Raw genomic sequence first — 20,794 nt, 5'->3', positions numbered from 1 at the left:
GTGTGTGGCCCATGGACCACTGGGAAGACCACCTAAAACCTTTCAGGGATCTGCAAGATCAAAATTACTTTCATAAATAATACTAAATACTTTTGCCTGTTATATCCTGTTGACATTTACACTAATGGTACAAAAGCAATAGTACGTAAAAATCACTGTTGCCTTAGCATGAATCAAAGCTGTGGTTGCAAATTCTAATTGTCGTTGTATTCTTTAACACCATGCTCTCAAGTAAAAGAAAAAGCCAGTATCATATAAAGTTGTACTTGATGAAACAGTAAAAATATTACTTTGATTAAACCTCTGCCCTTGAGTGTATGTGTGTATGTGTGTGTGTGTGTCTGTGTGTGTATTTTTTGTTTGAGATGGAGTTTTGCTCTTGTTGCCCAGGCTGGAGTACAGTGGTGTGATCATGACTCACTGCAACCTCTGCCTCCTGGATTCAAGCGATACTCCTGCTTCAGCCTCCCGAGTAGCTGGGACTACAGCTATGCACCACCATGCCTGGCTAAGTTTGTACTTTTTTAGTAGAGACAGGGTTTCTCCATGTTGGTCAAGCCTCGAATTCCTGACCTCAGGTGATCTGCCCACCTCGGCCTCCCAAAGTACTGGGATTACAGGCGTGAGCCACTGCGCCTGGCAGAGTATACATTTTTAAATAGTATGTGTGACAAAATGGAAAGTTTGCCTAAAGCACTTTTGCATATTGAAGTACAATGAATGACTGTCTCAAGGAAAAGTATTTGTGTGACCATTTGCATGCAGGGCTAAACTGACTGCTTCCCTCTCTCCTCCCCCCACTTACAGAATCATTTTTGGTTGAAAAGAGTACTGACAACCTACAGTTATTCAGAGTTGGATATTTGGCAGACATTTACTGGAAAAAAAAAATAAGGTAAACATGTCACTTTAAGAAAAACAACCAGTGTTTGTTACCACAATGCTATTATTAGAGTCTTCGAGGAAAATGAGAATTTTAGAAAACTTGTATCTGTTATAAACTTGATAGGTTCTCAATACTTTAAGATGTTTCTGATGAGAAGGGTGATATTAAAAGTAGTGATATTTTTGATATTATATAATACTTGCTAATATAGGGATAACTCAGAAAACCAATATTTTCCAAATAATATATGAAGTTGAAAAATCATGCACACACAGAGTTTTTTTTCTTTTAATATATATCACAAAACTAAGTTTCAATTTGGTCCCTATCCAGGTGATCACACATACTAGATCAGTATAGCTCAAGCAATGAGTTTTTACAATTCATACATGTATTGCTTTATAAACTAAAACCTTGAACAAATTTATAATTTCCTACATATTCTAAAGAAAAAGACAACAGGTTATTGTTTTTGTTTTAAAGCAAACAATTTGCATCTAACAATTTGTCCCTAATCAGCAGGTGACGTAGAAGCAGAAATGGTCACAGAGGTTTTACTTTCAGGCCAAGTTCTCATTATTCAAGCCACACTGTCCAAAAAGCTGAATGGAAATTCTTTAATTACCTGTTCAATTCTTTTTAGGGTGAGGATTTGGTTTAAGATACAAATTACCTTTTGCCATTGTCGTTGCCTATGGGAACATGAAATTTCAGGTCTATTATTTAGGTTTTAGAAACTTCAGTTCATGGAGACAGACAATACTCAAAATTCAAATTAACTTCCTAAGGAGCCACATAAAACTCTTATGAGAGAAAACTGTTATATCATCTTAGAAATATTAGTAAAAATTATTCGCCACTAACAAAAAATTTCCACAAACTGTGCAGTTTTTTATAAACACATGGCCTCTAGACACAAACATTCTTAAGCAGAACATATTTTATTATTTATTGCTATCGTGTACAAAGGAGTGTTAAATTAAAACGCCACCCAGATGACACACATATCCTAATGACCTAAGGACTGCCACAGTACAACTTCTCTTCTCAAAGACAGTAGGCACTCTGGGCCTGTGGGAAAGCATCTCTACCCCATTCAACTGAGGCGCTGACACTAAGAACACGGGGGTTAAACGTGGGAACCTGGCAACTAGAGGACCAAGAAAAATTCTCACCTCCCAAAGACTTTGCTTATTCATTCCATGCTACCTCTTGTTCAGGGCACCTCTACATTTCTAGGTTCGCCATAAGCCTAGGTACCAAGTCTATGCAAAAGATCTCATGTCCAGGCAAGTCCTAAGGAACAGTCTCCCCTTTTATATCTTAAATCACAATATGCTACATAATTTTCAGGAAACAGCAGGAACTGTTATCAAACTGCACTCTTGTCTGTAAGAAAGTCTTTGAACTAAAGAACAAATTGATTATTCTTTTAAAATAATATCTAATTTGCATCAACGAGGCACATGATTTAAAAAACAATTAGGAACATGATGTTTCAGTGTCATCTTTGCATGCCAGATTGTAAGTAAAAAAAAAAGATCTCACTATTATTTAGCTAGTAGGTTAGTGATAAAATAAAAGCAAAGGAGAAAACTAGTTGATTTTTTAACAGGGTAAGTCAAAGATTTCTTAACTCAAAAGAGGCAATTCAATGAAATGTTAGCATTTTATAACCCCAAGATTAAAAAGAGCTGCTTTCTAGAAATGTTCAGTTTTCAAAATAACTGTTTCTATGAAACATGCAAATAATTTCCAAGAAAGAAAGAAGACATTTAGAGGGAAGTCCTTTGTTTTATTTAACCCACTATGAATTTTTAAGATCCCTTTATTCTGCAAATTTGTGCTGCCAATGGAGAATTGGAAGAATTCCCAATGGAAGAGAACTGTGATGATGGAAGAGAACTATGAGTCACAATTAAGCAGCACACTGAATTACAAAAACAATCAAAACAGGCTAGATTACTGGGCATTGTTCATGTAACTGCTATCTATAACCTCTGGCTTCTCTGATCCAGCATTAGCTCTTCCCTCACTTCTTCCTGCCGTGATAAGGGCATGAAATTACGGCTTAATTTTTCCAATCCTGTTATTTCAGTGGTTAGTTTTTGCCCTAAATTTTAATTATTCAGTAATTGGTTTGAATGACTTTTTGCAAGCCAGCTTGTCAGTTTATGGATGTTCTTTCTTCTCTATGTAGTCTGATAAATTCATTTGTTTATCCAATACATATTTACTGAGTACCAAATATGTGCCGGGCACATCTCTTGGCACTATGGATAAGAAATTGTTAAAATGCAAAATCTTCTGTCCTCCTGGAACTAACATTCCAGAACAATAAGTGGGATGAATGTACTATACATTGTGTTAGATTATAGTAAGTGCTGTAAAAGAAAATAAAGCAGGAAAGGGGGATAAATCTCTGGACTGGGGGTTAGTTTTGCACATTTTAATCACTTTCGACACCTGACATCATGAGGAATGTGGCGAAAAATAAACAAAAAGATTTTAACCGAGTGCAAATTTAACTAGACAAGATCTTCAAGGGCGGGGCATGTAAGAAGAGATCAATAGACAGACAGTGGGCTCTGAACCTCCCACTTACTAGCTATGGGACTGTAGACACACTATATAACCTCTCAGGTTCAGTTTTCTGAGGAGTAATAATAATGATACTATTTATCGCAAAGTATTGTCTTAAGAAGTAAATGAGTTGCCTATAACTTTGGGAGGCCGAGGTGGGTGGATCACGAGGTCAGGAGTTTGAGACCAGCCTGGCAAGCATGGTGAAACCCCAGCTCTATTAAAAATACAAAAATTACCCAGGAGGCAGATGTTGCAGTGGGCCGAGATCATGCCACTGCACTCCAGACTGGTGACGAAGCAAGACTCCATCAGGGGTGGGGGGGCGGGGGGGTGGGGTTGTGGAGGGAAACAAAGAGGTAAATTAGTTGATACATCACATATAAAGTTCTTGGAATATTGCCTGGTATATAAGCATTTTCTCTTTTTACTAAATAATTCTCATTATTATTTAATAAAAGAGTGGCTTTTATTAATATTAATTCTTGGCTTTTGTGATGCAGCTGAGGTGTTTATCATAAAATGCCATTACTTTGAATCAGTCTTGGAGGCATGGCAGCCAGTGAAAAGAATGTGAAGAGGGTTCTGGTGTCTGAGAGACGTGAGTATTAATCTCATGTCTGTTCAGTTTTAATGGCAACAGCAGAACCTTGTGCAAGTTAATGCTTTTTTCCAGAAGTCTCAGTGAATTCTCCATAATATACCCATTTTGTAGAGCTATTTAAGGAACTAATGAAGCAGTATCAATAGAAAGCCTTTGGGACAGGCCAGGTGCCGTGGCTCATGCTTGATATCCCGGCACTTTGAGAAGCCGAGGTGGGTGGATCACCTGAGATCAGGAGTTCAAGGCCAGCCTGGCGAACATGGTGAAACCCCCATCTCTACTAAAAATACATAAAATTAGCTGGGCATGGTGGCAGATGCCTGTAATCCCAGCTACTCGTGAGGAGGTTTCTGTTTGGTGAGTCACCGTGAGGAGGTTTCTGTTTGGTGGAAGCAAGGTATATAGGGGACAAGTCCCTCTTGTTCTCTCTTTAAGGAGATCAGGCAACTCTACACAGTGCCTCTGCCCCAGGCTTAATATATATATATAGTATATATATATATATATATATATATATATAGATAATATAGATAGATATATATATATATATATATATTATATATAGATATATATATATATATATACTTAATATATATATATTATATATATATACTTAATATATATATATATATATATATACTTAATATATATATATTATATATATATACTTAATATATATATATATTATATATATATATACTTAATATATATATATATATATTTTTTTTTTTTTTTGAGACAGGGTCTCCTTCTGTCACCCACGTTGGATTGCAGTGGCACAATCATGGCTCACTGCAGCCTTAAACTCCTGAGTTCAAGCAGTCCTCCTGCCTCAGTCTTATGAGTAGCTGGTACTACAGGTATGCACTACTATACTTGGCTAATGGAGTTTTGTGTGTGTGTGTGTGTGTGTGTGTGTGTGTGTGTGTGCGTGTGTGTGTGTTTGTGTGTGGAGATGGGGTCTCACTATGTTTCCCAGGCTGGTCTTGAACTCCTGGGCTCAAGTCATCCTCCTGCCTCAGCCTCCCAAAGTTCTGGGATCACAGGCATGAGCCACCATACCCTCCCTGGAATAGAAAATATTTCTAAAAAACCCCTCTCTTCTATTACTTCAGAACATTCAGAACATTCTTAAATTTAGTTTTCCCTTCAATCAATTTAAATTACATAAACTACATTGATTTCTCTCTCTCTCTTTTTTTTTTTTTGATATGGAGTTTTGCTCTTGCTGCCCAGACTGGAGTGCAATAGCACAACCTCAGCTCACTGCAATTTCTGCCTCCCAGGTTCAAGTGATTCTCCTGCCTCAGCCTCCCAATTAGCTGGGATTACAGGCATGCACCCCCACTCCCAGCTAATTTTGTATTTTTAGTAGAGACAGGGTTTCACCATGTTGGTCAGGTTGGTCTTGAACTCCTGACCTCAAGTGATCCACCCATCTTGGCTTCCCAAAGTGCTGGAATCACAGGCGTGAGCCATTGTGACCGGCTGTTTTTTTCTCTTTTCTAAACAAGCATTTAATTTTAATAAAAGTATGTTTCCTAGAGTTGCTGACCTGTACGGCTGACCAGTGGTATGGATTGCTAAGTCACCGTGAGGAGGTTTCTGTTTGGTGGAAGCAAGGTATATAGGGGACAAGTCCCTCTTGTTCTCTCTTTAAGGAGATCAGGCAACTCTACACAGTGCCTCTGCCCCAGGCTTAAAAAAGGAGCACTCTGACCCTTTCATATCTCCCAGGGGAAGAAGCGTAGCTTCTGGAGGTTAAGGATCACCTAAGTCCAGTCCCACCTGGCTGAGTTATTTATTCTATGGCAGTGGGAAAGCCACGAACAACCCTGAACTTCTTGTTTGTAAACTAGGATGAAAGCTGTTTTTACAACAGGAATGTTGGGGGAGAAAAATGCCTTAAGAGGTTTTGAAAAAGTTTGCTATAGAGCATGGGATTGTTGCTATTACAAAGTGCTGTCGTCATAAGAGGGGATAATCAGTCCCATATTTTTTTCTAATTCATTTTTCTCTAAAGTGCACTTAGCAATCATTGTAGGTGTGTTCTTTCTCCTCTTTGTGGCTCTGAGTGTTTTGTTCCTGTCACTTTCTGGGGTCAAATATTGAAAAAGGTAGGAAAAAAAAAAAGAAATAGAGTCCTTAATGGAAGACTTCAGTTAAAAACAACCCAAGCAAACTTGCTTATAACATTGCATACAAAATTTGACCAAAATGAGAAAACTAGGATTAGGAAGTTTCACCACCTGTCTCTCGCTCCCTTGTTTTCAGATGTAACTAACTAATCTCCTACCTCTCTCCAAAGTTCAGAGTGCCTATTTTGTGTCAGCAGGCACAGTGGTGGGTGCTGGGAATACAATAGTGAACAAGTCAGTAAGGACCCTGCCTGCATGGGGCTGAAGAGAAGATAGAGAGGAAAAACAGATAATAACAGGCACATGTAGTCAAATGAATAATTGTGATAAGGGATGCAAGAAAAAAAAAATAGAACGTTAAAAAAATCAGCAACTCAGTGAACTCTTTCCTAGCAATTTCCTGATGGGATTTCATAACCTCTGTTCATTCCTGTGAACTTTCAAAGTTACTAACTTTCAAAGTTAATAACTGCTTACTTTTTATTTAATAGCATTTATGCTTTTTATTCTGTTATTTTCAAGAGTGATAAAGGAAGATGGTCCTCTTTTCTTGTTGTAAGAGCCCTTCAAATATCGGTGACAGCTTCCAAATAAGATTAGTGGATATGCTTAAAACATAATACATACCATTCATATAGCCTCAGGTGTTTTGCTTTAAATTTGTATCAAAAATATTGCTGAACTTTTCGAGATGAATGGCCTATACTTTACCTACAAAGCATTAGCAATCATTCTGATAAAATCAAAGCATTTTCAGTATTCCTAATCAAAAGGATCTAATAGAAGCCCTGAGAAAAAGAGAGCTATTCATCAATGACAAAACATCACACCACCAACAGCAATGGAAACAACAAAATGAAAAGGAAATCTACAGAATGGGAGACAATATTTGCACACCATACATTGAGAAAGGGTTCATATCTGAACTATTTAAGTAACTCCTATAACTCAATAGCAGAAACCCAAATAGCCCAACTTAAAAATGAAACAAGAAACTGAACAGACATTGCTCAAAAGACATACAAATAAATGGCCAACACATAAATGAAAAGGTGCTCAACATCACTAATCTTCAGAGAAATGCAAATCAAAACCACAATGAGATATCATCTCAAACCTGTTAGGATGACTATTATTTTAAACAAACAAACAAACAAAACAAGAGATAGCAAGTACTGGCAAGGATGTGGAGAAAAAAGAACTCTTGTATACTATTGGTAGAAATGTAATTAGGTGCAGCCACTATGGAAAATAGTATGGAGGTTTCTGTAAAAATAAAATATGGAACTCCAAAGGATTCAGCAATCTCGCTTCTGGGTATACAACCAAAAAAATTGAAATCAGGATCTCAAAGAGACATCTGCTCTCCCATGTTCATTGCAGCGTTATTCATGGAAAGCAACCTAAATGTTCACTGAGAGATGAATGGATGAAGAAGACGCAGTATATACATATAATAGAATATTATTCAGTCTTAAAAAGGAATTTCTGGCTTAGTAGTAAAATAAGCCCCATCACAGTACATAATAATACAGGATACCACTTATATGAGGAATCTAAAAGAGTCAAACTCATAGAAGCAGAGAGTAGAACAGTGACTGCCAGGGGCTGGGAGAAGAGAACATGAAGCGGTATTATTCATAGGGCACAAAGTCTAAGTTATTCGAGATATATAAGTTCTAGGGACCTACTACACAGCAGAATGCCTATAGTTAACAATATAGTACACTTAAAGAAATTGCTAAGAGGATAGCTCTTGTGTTAAATATTTTTATCATAAAATATTAATAATAATAAATAAAGAGGGCAGGAGGAAACTTTTGTAGCTGATGAACAGGTTTATGGTATAGATTGCAATGATCATTTCACAGCTATTTACCTCCAAATTCATCAAGTGGTATACATTAAATATGTACAGCTTGCCTGTCAATCATGTCTCAACAAAGTGCTTTAAAAAACATCACACCACCACATGAGAAATAATGGCTTGTGCATGCAGAAATATTAATTACCTGTTTCCTTTTCTGCTGGGCCTAAAACATAAGAAAAGAGAATTTAGGAGAAAAGCAAACTCTACCCTTGTTGCTCATATAATGTAAAAGGCCACTTCTTTCTAACTTAAGTTTGATTTGGTTCTTAGTCTGGTCCTGAGGATAAAATATATATATATATATATATATATATATATATATTTTTTTTTTTTTTTCTAAGTAAAAAGCAGGGGGAGAGGGAGATGATGAAAAACATAGAAGTTTTTGTCACCTACTGAGCAAGCATTTTGTTGTTGCTACTTTTTAAAGACGACTGCTCAGCATTCCTACCAGAGTGGGTTGCTAGGATCCATTTTCCAGAATATTCTTCCATTAGACCAGAGACAAGACAGAAGTGACTTCAAAAAGGGAAAAGGTAGGAGAGTTTCCTGCTCACTGTCCATTGGGCCCTACCATAGGCTTTTATATAACACAGACTTGTTTTTATGTGTCCAAAAAAAAAAGTTTCTTTATCCATTTAAAATGGATTCTATGGCTATAAAATACAAAGTGCACTGCATATATCTTTTCTGTATCCTTGGACAAGGTAATAGTCAAAAATATTAACTCAGTTAAGAGCAAAATGATTCTTACAGGTTTTTTTGGGTAGAGTACATAACATTTACATAAAACAATACAGTGTTTATTCAAGTTCCCCACAACTTTCATCTTTGCCAGATTTGAAAGGCTTTAATACGTCTATTTTAATATCACTTCTTCCAATCTGTGTCAGAATACTCAATACTCACAAAACATGATAATTATTTGAAAGAGTATTTAAGACTGAAACCCAATGTGTTTATCTTCCACTTTCCTCGAATGATCAAATGTTCATTGCTTTTGCTTTAACACAACATGATATCATAATTAATGAAGTTAAAATGGTAACTAAGGAGGTTTCATGTTGTTACTCTCGTGATATAATATTGGTTGCTATGGTGATGAGATGGCTTTTTTGTTAATCACTCAGGAGGTTGGTTATCGTATGCTTGTTAGAAAGCTTGACCAGATTTGGAGAGAAGAAAGGAATAATAACACAAACAATTATCATCAATCCTTTTCCCTACCTGAATTTTGCTAAAATTATTCTAATATCAACTACTTCATAAATTCATGATTCCTTAAGTACCATTTTATATAAAAAGTTACTAAAATTTTATAAAGGATGACTTACTTTTATTTTCAGGTAAGAAACTTTTATTTTCAGATAAGTATTTAACATTAACTGCATTTTTCCCCTCTATTAGTTAATCCTTCATGTATTATTATGTAAGTCAGTTTTATGACAATTTGAGCAAAAAGTTTGAGGCCTTTCCATTACTTTCAATTATATAAATTAATGTTGTTGAATAAAACTGTTGAATAAAAGCTGATTTTGTGACTTTGCCACAAATTCCAATCTACTTATTTCTAAACATTTAAAAAATTAGTATCCTTAATGAATAAAGCCTGAAGAAAGAAAAAAAAATAGCACAGTTCTCTCAAGAGATCTAATCTTTCAAATGCATCAATACATTGCAAGCAATTAAAAACCAAAGGAAGTTCTATGAGTTTATTTCAGCCCTCAATAATCAACAAGTTTCTTCCTTTTTTGAGTGATACTGCAGAAAATAAAATTACATAATACTACACTGTTACTGATCAGGAAAGATTTTGCTGCCTATAGTTCAAATGTTAGACATACTTACAGTACTGCCAAAAAATACAACCCATGAAAACACCTTTTGGTTTTCTGAAAACTCAAAATAAGAACAAAGGACAACTTAAGCACGAATCCCGGGTCTTTCATTCAAGCAGAGTCCCAGGAGGCATATTAAAGCAATGAATAGGAAAAAGCTCTTCAGTTCACCAGCTGAGATTTTAATGAGACATTTCCCTTTGCCATGGCACAGGATTGTTCAGGAAAGGAAAGGACTTCTCATAGAAAATTCAGTTAATAGGCATTGTTGGCTCTCACTGCCACTTCGACAATTGCTCACTGCACTGACCTTCTATTTTGGCATATTCTGTGAGTCTAGTGTAATTGATCAAGGCAGCTTTCTCGAGACATTTTCTGACCACTTTCTTCACCTCTTCTGCTGGTATGGGAGTGGCAATATCTTTCATTAAAACCTACAGAGAGAGGAAGTGGAAGGGTGAGGGGCAGGGTTGGGGACAGACAGACAGAAGAAAAAAGATAGATGTTGCATAAAATAAATACTAAAGACAAATTACACAAATTGTCCTTGATCTGACTATTACTAGGAAGGGTAGAGGGGTCCTAGGTAACTTGGGGGGAATGTAATGCGTCTGCAATGTACTTCCCAACTGGGAATGTAATCCTCCCACCTTAGCTCCTCCTAAGCCTAATTTATGCATTTCAAAACCTCCCCAGACCAGGTCACCATTCAGTGTGACTGCCACTTTTTCTCCAGGGACCTGTGACACCATTAGAGCAGCTGTTTCAGATCAAGATTACAGTTCTTGGGACAAATAATAAAGTTTATTTTGCACATCCCTAACTTGAAAGCCTTGAGTCTTTTGAGCAATATATTTGAGAACAATAACAGAAATTTCATTAAGAATAAGCATAATCTTTGAGCTCTGAAAAAAAATCAAGAAATCTAATCTCACTAAATTTTAATGACTGTGATTTGCTGAAGATACCATGGCAGTCTATTCAAAGAGGGAGGAGAAAACCTCTTTGCCTTAGTGAAATGAATGCTTATGGAGTATCGAATGTTAAAATACATAAAAACTTTCTATGGTTTTAAAAAATAACTGATTATTCTCTGTCGGGCTCCTAAAAAGTATTTTTGGACTTTTCCTTTAAAAATGTTATTACTAGGCAAGGGGAAAATACAATTACATCCAGAATTCAAAATGTAATGTACTTATAAACACTGTTACATTGACTCATAATTTTCTTTAAAACCTGCATAGTGATAAACCTGCTCACATTAAGTTTTGATTGCACTATTAGTAAAACTATCTTTCTGCATATTTAATGCAATTATTCATGCTTTACTTTCATTCACATTACAAAATATATGCCAGAATGTTAATATAGAGAAGACAACGCATTTGTAAGTGCTCCATTTCTATGTCTTATATTGAAAGGAATATTGAAAGAACATGAAAACATGCATTTCATGCTGTATTGTTTCATTCTCTTTTAAGTCAGCCTCAGCACTAAGGATTTTGTCATCCCTGATTTATTTAATCATCCAAGTATCAGTGACCTTTGACAACATTTTTAAAAGGCTACTCACTGATGACATTTTAAAGATTTTGTTAGGCAAGGTTTTCTTTTTTGAAAATAGCAAACTTTATGATTAAAAAAATCTTTATCAAATTCAATAATTCTGACAAATATTTAGCACTTTAATTAGCACTGCACATTAGACTTTGCAGACAGAAAAATCCCTTTGTGGACAGTAAAAAATAGACATGCACCATTAAATGTGATTATTACTAAACTTTAATTTTTTTTCATATGCGGAACCACAAACGTTACTATTATACTTCCCATGGCGACAAACTTTACATAACAAAAATGGCTGTTAAAATTAGAATGTATATGTCTCCTAGGTAATATTTCATATTATCTGGGAACCAGAAACTTACTTTCTGGCAAAGTACAGGTAAAGGGCTGGCAAATGCAAAAAGGGAGATGTCAACCTTGATTTCATGCTGCATTCCATGTTCTTCCAAGGTATCATAGGTTTCAAGAATTCATATGCATATTTTTGTTTTACTTTTCTATGTCAGTAAGAGACATAAAAATGAAGAAATAACCCTTAACATTTCTGTCTCAATTCAGCAGGAGATGTGATTAGTGACTATAACTGAAATAAATGTCCCTGTTCATCCTGCCACCTGTCAATGCAGGGCATGAGGGCATCCTGCTATTACTAAGTCTTCCCTACTGGGGGGGAGAAAGGAGGCTCTGCCATGGAAACCCAGACATGGAAAAGCTGTATTAGGTACCTACGATGGGATGTTGTTCCAAAATATAAAGCAATCCTTAAGGATTTTATTTTACTCATAATACCTTAATGAATAGGATGACATGAATACTTTGAAAAATCTGAGTTATGTGCAGCTTTCAGTATTACAAAAATTCTAATAAAACATAATTACAACAATCATATTTCTATCGCACAATCCCCAATAATCAGGGATAAGACAGGGATATAAAAATAAAATCAATCTGTAATCCTAAGATCTCATTTTAATCATCAGTTCTAGTCCTCATCTCTCAAGTTCTTAAATCACTGAAATGGAGATGTAATATCTGAACAATGTCTTCTCTCTTTGCTTTTTAATAAAGATGCTAATAAACAATATAGTATCTAAAATTAATTCGGCAGAAAATGGACAAGATCAAGTGTTAGAATTCAATAAATCAGGATTATAATAATCAAATTATGAGCTAAAGATGAATCTAGAAATTCGTTTTAATTCTGGTAAGAAATAGGAGTTGGCCACATTATTTAACTGTTAGCATCTAACAAGTATATAAATAAATTTACAGACATGAAAAATACTGCTCTTTGAAACTTCAACTGTCATAAAAATAGGAATAGAGAATATATTTTCCTTAAAAAATGATTTTTTTCGTCTGGATTAAAAATCTTGTTTGCTGGTTATTTTGTGGGGGAGAAACACATTTCTATAATATGTGAATTCATTTAAGGTAACACACACACTGGAGTAACTGAAATAAATTCTGAGATGAATATTGAATGAATGAAATGATATATTTGTGAATGGTAAATGATAAACTTGTTGGCATGAGGACTATGACAGGTAGAAGTACAAATAAAGTTGGAGGACGATAAAAGACAATTGTAAAGTCTGAAAAAGCAAAAACAATTATTCTTAACTGAAAAAAAAGCATTTCATGAGGGAAATAAAGAGGTAGGAAAAATGAATACTACCAAAAAGATGCCATAATATGAGTATAGGATGGCAGTGTGAGGCTTCAGAAAGGCTTCAGGGAGAATGAAGTGCTGTAGACAGTGTCTGCATGTAGTAAGAAAAGTTGAGAAACTCACGAAATGTGATGGAATCAGTAGAGAGTATAATGGGGTCTGTCTCCCTAGTTCAATAACTAAAATACACAGTCCTGAGAAAGCAAACAGTATTTACAGAGTAATGTTCAAACATACCCTTTCAAGTAATGAAAGTGTAGCTTTTAGAGCACCTTCAGGTCGTCCAAAGGGAAAACAGTATCTTTAAAAACAAAAGAAAGAACAAAAGAGTCAAACATTTAATACCCAAGACTGCTAAATAATTCCTGTTTGTATTACTTGGCATTAATGAAGAACCATGAAACAAACTAAAAATATTATAGCATCAACTCATCCAGGGAAATTTTAACTGTTAAGAGTTTACCTAACCCTAGGATTTCAATGACTTAAACAATAAAGGTATAAGCTGTGATGAAAAAGGTTCTAAACATTTTGAGGATACGTGTTTTAAAAGAATACAGTAAATAAAAGAAGCTCAAGGGTCATGAGTAAAGCGATAATATGCATTCTGCAATAATTTCTTGTTTAAGAATTGCTATCCAAGTTCTAAGAGAAAATGAAATAAGTTTCCCCCATTTCCTCCTATGGCTATGTGTGGTTTAGGGTGGCCACATATACCACAGCAAGATTCCAGCTCTTTCCTTTGCTGACATTGGCCTGTCTACCATGATGTCTAGCTTTTCCACCTCCCCATACAATACACATAAACCCTCTGCAGCTCTTTTGTCTATAGTCATTTGTCCCAAATATTTCTAGTCCTACATATTCCTAGTGCACACCAACAAATGGAGGACTGGTCATGGGGATGTTCTGAAATCAGTGTCAGACAAGGCTGGAGAGTGAGTGGGCTACTCAGAATTTCATGGTTACATGATGGTAACAGGTTTATCGCTCTTTACCGGGGACGGGGGGGGGGGGGGTCCTGCTTCACGTCAATTTCCACTTAAACAATACTGAACATCAGGGCCATTTCATCTTTTTGGAGCTCCTTGCTTTGTTGAACCAGATTCAACAAAGCACCTCCTCCCAGGACTACAGTTCCCACCGCAGGATCAAGTGCTACAGGCCGCTGGGCTGTCCTTAGGATGGCACCTTGCTCTGACTTAGAAATCTGCAAACTAATAACTTGCAAAGAAGTTTACGTATCTCTATGTCCTTTTGCATAATTCAGGCATTTAGCGGACATATTTTCTCAGATATAACTAATAATAAAATTATATTTTTCATGCCATAATTTAAACATATTTCCCCCAAAAGCACATATGTTAAGTTTAACTTGTTTTATAGAACTATTTTTTAAATAAGAGATTGATTTCTCCTTTTTAAAACAAAACAGCAGTTTAATTTATATTAGGATTGGATTTTATATTCGTGAAACTTTCATTAGTCTCACACAGATGCAAATAAATGTTATAAAAATCTAGTCACTCAAGATTTTTTTAAAAACAGAATATCACATTTATCATTTTATTTACTGCTAAAAATGTCCTTTCTTAATCCTGCCACTATGTACTCTGCTACTCTCCACCCACACGCACAAAAAAAGCCATAACCAATTTATTTTGATAGTTTCTTCTGTGCAGTGGTGCTTTTAAGAGCATTAGCAAATTAGCAAAGTACCTTTAATCATTTTGTATACTATAAACCTTAATCCACGTTTAAATAAAACACAAATTGGGTTCTTGTAGTCCCCTCCCCCTGCTTAATCTTTTCAATGTATTTGCATAATCCATCCATTGTCTTCCCTATTGTTTATTTCCATTAACCTGTGGGTGACACATTTTATGAATGGAATGTTACTGATCCCCAGATTACATTTAGCATTTCAGGGCTCTGAGGTCCCACTGGGTATGTTCTAAATTAGCATTAGCTGCCCATGATGTGTAAATAATTCAATGCATTTACAGAGTACAAGTAATCCGGAATCAATAAAGTACAGAAAATAACTACATAGAAGCTTAATTAATCTTTACAAAACAAGTTTTAAAAGAAGAGAAGTATTTTGTTCTGCCTTTCAGGCTAAATATTTTGGGTTTTTACCACTCTGGCAGCTCTATAACAGCAAAGCAAAGTGGAAAACACTCATTCATCAAATAAAATTCAGCCACATTATATACTTAACATGAATAAACTGAAGTCACTCTTATTCCCATTATGGCAAATTAACTGCACATATAAATAAACCAGCACAGATTTGTCTTACAATTAAGCCCTTTTTGTTCCCTACCTATTTTTAAATACAGTATTTTTTTTTTTTTTTTTTACCAAAGTGATATATACACATAGTTTAAAGAGGAAACTTTTTATGAAAACCAGAAATCCTTTATGTCAGTTCCAGTTTCTGCTTTCTATTTTTTAAAAAAATGCTGTCAACTTTTAGCTGATTCTTTTAGGTATTTAAACTTTATATCCTTCAATTGTACATTAATATTTTTATTTCTTGATTTTTCAATTTTAAATATTGTCCTACTAACTTTCCACTATGGAAGAGAAGTATGTAGCTTTCATTTGTTTCAGGAACTGCACATATTTAAAATATACAGTTTGGTTAAGTTTTGACATATGTATATATTTGTGACTATAATCAAGTTAATTCATGGCCTGCAAGTCTTCCCCCCAGACCACAGGCAACTACTCATTTCCTTGCTATAATTTTGATTAGTTTGTATGTCTAGAATTTTAAGTAAGAGGAAATGTACAGTATTTACTTTTGTGGGTCTGATTTCTTTCACTTAGCATAGTTATCTTGATATTTATTCATGCTGTTGTATATATCAAGAGTTCATTCCTTTTTATTGGTGGGTAGTATTCCATTGCATGGCATACACTGTGTATCTGTTGCTTGCTGATGGTCATTTGGCTTTCAGAGTTTGGCTACTATGAATAATGTTGGTATGAGCAATCATATAAAAGTCTTTGTGTGGACACATGCTTCCATTTCTATTGGCAAAATACCTAGGAATGGAATGGCTGGGTCAAATGATAAATGTTTAAATTTTTAAGAATCTGCCAAATTATTTTCCAAAGTGGGTTGTAGCATTTTATATTCCTATCAACAGCATATAAGAGTTCCAGTTTCTCCACAACTGTGCCAACACTTGTTATGTTCAGATTTTGTTTTGTTTTGAATTTAACTATACCACAAGGTATGCAGTGGTACCTAACTGTGGTTTCAAATTGCAATTCCCTTATTGAATAATGATGCTGAGCATCTTTCTATATGCCTTTTTGCTATAATATTCCTTTGGTGAAGTATCTGTTAAAACAATTTTTTAAATTGGGTTAATATTTTAAACTTTAAAAATTTTATATATTCTGAATAAAAGTTTACTGTCAGATGTGCACTGTCTAAATATTTTCTCCTATTCTGTGACTTAACTTTTTATTCTAACAATGTCTTTGGAAGACCGAAAGTTCTCAATTTTGAGATGTTCGAGGTAACATTTTTTTCCATTTATGAATTATGATTTTTGTATTTTATTTAAGAATCTTTGCCAAGCCCTAAGACACAGATTTTTCTCCCAAGTTTTCTAGGTCTACCTATTTTGAGTTAACTTTTATATTATGGGTGAGGTATTAATTGAGGTCAATAGTTTGCATTTGAATATCCAATAGTTCCAGTACCATCTGTCGGAAAAAACTATACTTTGCAAATTGCCCTTGCACATTCACTGAAAATCAACAGACCATGTATGTGTGTGAGTCTACTTCTGGACTTTCAATAGCATACTATCTTGATTACTGCAGCACTATAAATTTTGAAATCAGTGTTAAGATTCCGACGTTGTCCTTTTTAAAACTTATTTTTGCTATGGTAAATTCTTTGCATTTACATGCCAACTCTATTATCAGGTTAATTTCTAAAAACCAATCATGCTGGAATTTTGACTGAAATAGGTCAATTTAGAGAGAACTGACAACAATATTGAGTCTTCTGAGCCATGAGTACAGTATCTCTCCCTCTATTTAGGTTTTCTTTAATTTTTCTCAGCAATACTTTATACTATTCAGTGTACAGGTTTTACACATCTTTCGTCAGGTTGATCCCAAAGTATTTCATATTTTCTGTTGCTATTGTAAATGATATTAATTTCAATTTGATTGTTGCCAGTATGTAGAAATAAATTAATATTTATATATTTATCACAGGGTGTGGTGGCTTATGCCTGTAATCCCAGTATTTTGGGAGGCCCAGGCAGAAGGATCTCTTGAGCTCAAGAATTTAAGAGTAGACTTGGGCAACATAGGGAGATCCTATCTCTGTAAAAGAAAATATTATCTGTGCATGGTGGCATGTGCCTCTGGTCCCAGCTACTTGGGATGCTGAGGTGGGAGGATAGCTTGAGCCTGGGAGGTTGAGGCTGCAGTGAGCAGTGATCATACCACTGTCTAGCCCTGAGATAGGGTAACAGAGTAAGACCCTGTCTCAAAAAAAAACTTATCTAGGATTCTGCAACTTAAATATTAGAGTAGAATTTTTTAGATTCCATAAGATTTTCTATTCAGATAATCACGTTACCTGCAAATATAGTTTTGCTTCTTTCTTTCCAATTTGGATGACTTTAAAAAATCCATTTTTTTCAGAATCCATGCACTGGCTAGACCATTTGGTACAATTTTGAACAGAAGAAGTGACAGCAGACATCCTTGCCTTGTTTTTGATTTTAGGTAGAAAACATCCAGTCTTTTACCATTAAGTATGTCAGCCATAGGTTTACAATACATGCCCTTAACTGGTTGTATATAACATATATTAATAATAGTCCTGGCCGGGCGCGGTGGCTCAAGCCTGTAATCCCAGCACTTTGGGAGGCCGAGACAGGCGGATCACTAGGTCAGGAGATCGAGACCATCCTGGCTAACCCGGTGAAACCCCGTCTCTACTAAAAAATACAAAAAACTAGCCGGGCGAGGTGGCGGGCGCCTGTAGTCCCAGCTACTCGGGAGGCTGAGGCAGGAGAATGGCGTGAACCCGGGAGGCGGAGCTGAGATCCAGCCACTGCACTCCAGCCTGGGCGACAGAGCGAGACTCTGTCTCAAAAAAAAAAAAAAAAAAGTCCTTCTAATACCTTTATTTACTAATTCTATATTTTGTGTCTTCTCAGTTTTGCTTGGTTGGCTTTTTAATCCTCTTCATTGATCATATTTTACTATTTTTCTATATACTTAAAAATTTTTGACTAGATGCTGGACATAGTGAGTTTTATCTTGTTGATGTCTAGATATTTTTGTATTCCTTTAAATATGCTTGATCTCTGTATTCAAGAATGCACTTAAATTACCTGGAAACAGTTTGACTTATTTCAATGTTGATTTTAATCCCCATTAGGTGATATCAGAGTTGTGTTTATTTTAGGGCTAATTTTTTTCCCATGGCTGAAGCAAAACCTAATGAGTACTCTATAGTACTCTACAGATGCCCATGAGTTGGTTTTCCACTCTGGGTAATGAAAACTAGAACTACCCCTGGTCCTGTGTGTTAGCATTGGAGATTTCCCCCCATAATCCTTTCCTGTGGTTCTTTGTCAGACTTTGGATAGTTTGCTCACATATATGGAATGATCAATACTTAACCGGAGACTCCAGGGAATCATTTGCAAATACCTGTAGCTCTCTCCTCTCTCTCCTTCAGAACTCTGGTCTGACATCTCTGGCTACCTTGGCCTCCCTGGAATTCCAGCTCTGCCTCTTCAAGTCAGAGAGTCCACTAGGCTCTACTTAGGTTCCTCCTTTCTGGATCATTGCCTGGAAATGCTCTTCTGGCAGTAAGCAGGTACAACTAAAGGGCTTACTCCATTTCTTTTCGATTTCTCAGGAATTACTTTCATTGCTTTATGTTTAATGTCTTGAAAATATTTTTTCCCATTTTTGGGGCCTTTTAAAATTGTTTCGGGTGAGAGGGTAAATATAATCCCCTACTGCTCCATCTTGGACATAAGTAGCTCTTTTTTTTTTTTTTGACCACATTCCTCCACTGTAAACAAAATTTCCATCCCTTCCTTACTTCTAATATAGTTACATCATTTTGCAGGGGTTAGATCTAAATTCAGTATCTACATTACATTAGTTATGAGAATATCCTAGACAACTGAGACACAGTATTTTCTATGATTACTTTCTGTGCTTTGCTCAATAGTTTGTTCATAATTCATACTTCTATTTATTTTTGATGTTCTCTCTTTATATACTTAATCAAATACAATTCCAAATTCTCGTAAAACTAGTACAATCTAATTAATACAACTCCAAACTCTATTTCAAGTGGGTAAACTGTCTCAACATGTCAAAATATGTTTTATCAATTTAATCTATGTTGAAGCCTTTTCTGACATGCTCCAGTCAGAATTGATTGCTCTCTAAAATCAACTGGCACTTTGAGGGTCTCAGTTAACGATCACTCTAGTGATTCCTTTCTCTCTCCCATGTTGATTTCTTGTTTCAGGGAATTTTTTTTTTTTTTTTTTTTTTTTTTTTTTTTTGAGACACAGTGTCACTCCATCACCTAGGCTGGAGTGCAGTCACATGATCTCGGCTCACTGCAGCCTCTGCCTCCTAGGTTCAAGTAATTCTCATGCCTCAGCCTCCCAAGTAACTGGGAATATAGGCGCTCACCACCATGACCAGCTAATTTTGTATTTTTAGCAGAAACAGGGTTTTACCATGTTGGCCAGGCTGGTCTCAAACTCCTGACCTCAAATAAGCCACCCACCTCAGCCTCCCAAAATGTTGGGATTACAGGTGTGAGCCACCACACCCAGCCAGTTTCAGGGATTTTAGATCCTCTTTGTTTCCCCCTGGTGTTGGTAAATTCTACAATTCACCAAAGGGAATATAAAAGGAACATTTTTTTTAGTGCATGTCTAAAAATATCATTATTCTACCATCACTGTTAATAGAAACTATTTCTGGTACAGAATTCTAGGTTGGAAATGATAGTTTCTCAGAATTATGAAGTTACTGTTTTCCAGATACCAGTATTGCTCCTCACATCAAAATGAAAGTTGAAGAAAAGGATATTTTAAAGTTTCGTTCACTATCTGACACATAGTAGGAGCTCAATAAATACTTGCAGAATAAATCAATGTTGAGAAGTCATTCTAACTCATTATATAAAATCTGGTTTCTCTTTCTGGAAGATTTTATGGTTTTTTTAATCATTAAGTTTCTGAAAATTCATGAAATGTACTTGTAAAACCATCAGCTCTCCTGAGACTCGTTTATTATCATGAGAACAGCATGGGGGAAACCTCCCCCACGATCCAATCACCTCCACCTGGTCCCGCCCTTGACACTTGGGGATTATTACAATTCAAGGTGAGATTTGGGTGGGGACACAGAACCAAACCATATCAGGATTGTAAAGTACATATTTAGAGAAATTATCCAAAGATGATGTGCGTATAAGAGAAATAGAGAAACAAAACTTTAAGAGAGGACAGGAAACTAAAATGATACTAATACAAAATGAATACAATAAATGACGTGGACAGCGCTGTCCACTACTATGTAGTTGTAGTTTTTGGGTGGTAGTGTGGGGG

At 35.6% G+C, this 20,794-nt stretch overlaps 1 protein-coding gene across 4 annotated transcripts in view; it reads right to left on the bottom strand.

The window, feature by feature from the left end:
• CADPS2 (calcium dependent secretion activator 2) overlaps positions 1 to 20,794 on the bottom strand; it is a 602,646-nt gene that overhangs the window by 114,753 nt on the left and 467,099 nt on the right. For 2 of the 4 annotated variants that reach the window (XM_030932945.1, XM_030932946.1), the window contains exons 15-17: positions 13,395 to 13,458; positions 10,230 to 10,353; positions 8,224 to 8,244 (exon numbers count right to left, since the gene is read on the bottom strand). In XM_030932945.1, the coding sequence (XP_030788805.1) occupies positions 8,224 to 8,244; positions 10,230 to 10,353; positions 13,395 to 13,458 (209 nt within the window). The remainder of the gene's footprint in view (positions 1 to 8,223; positions 8,245 to 10,229; positions 10,354 to 13,394; positions 13,459 to 20,794) is intronic. The other 2 variants (XM_030932947.1, XM_030932948.1) reach the window with 1 other exon arrangement.

Source organism: Rhinopithecus roxellana, chromosome 6 (genome assembly GCF_007565055.1).
Source record: "Rhinopithecus roxellana isolate Shanxi Qingling chromosome 6, ASM756505v1, whole genome shotgun sequence".
NCBI classification, from domain to species: domain Eukaryota; kingdom Metazoa; phylum Chordata; class Mammalia; order Primates; family Cercopithecidae; genus Rhinopithecus; species Rhinopithecus roxellana.
This window is presented reverse-complemented; position numbering and strand designations above follow the sequence as displayed.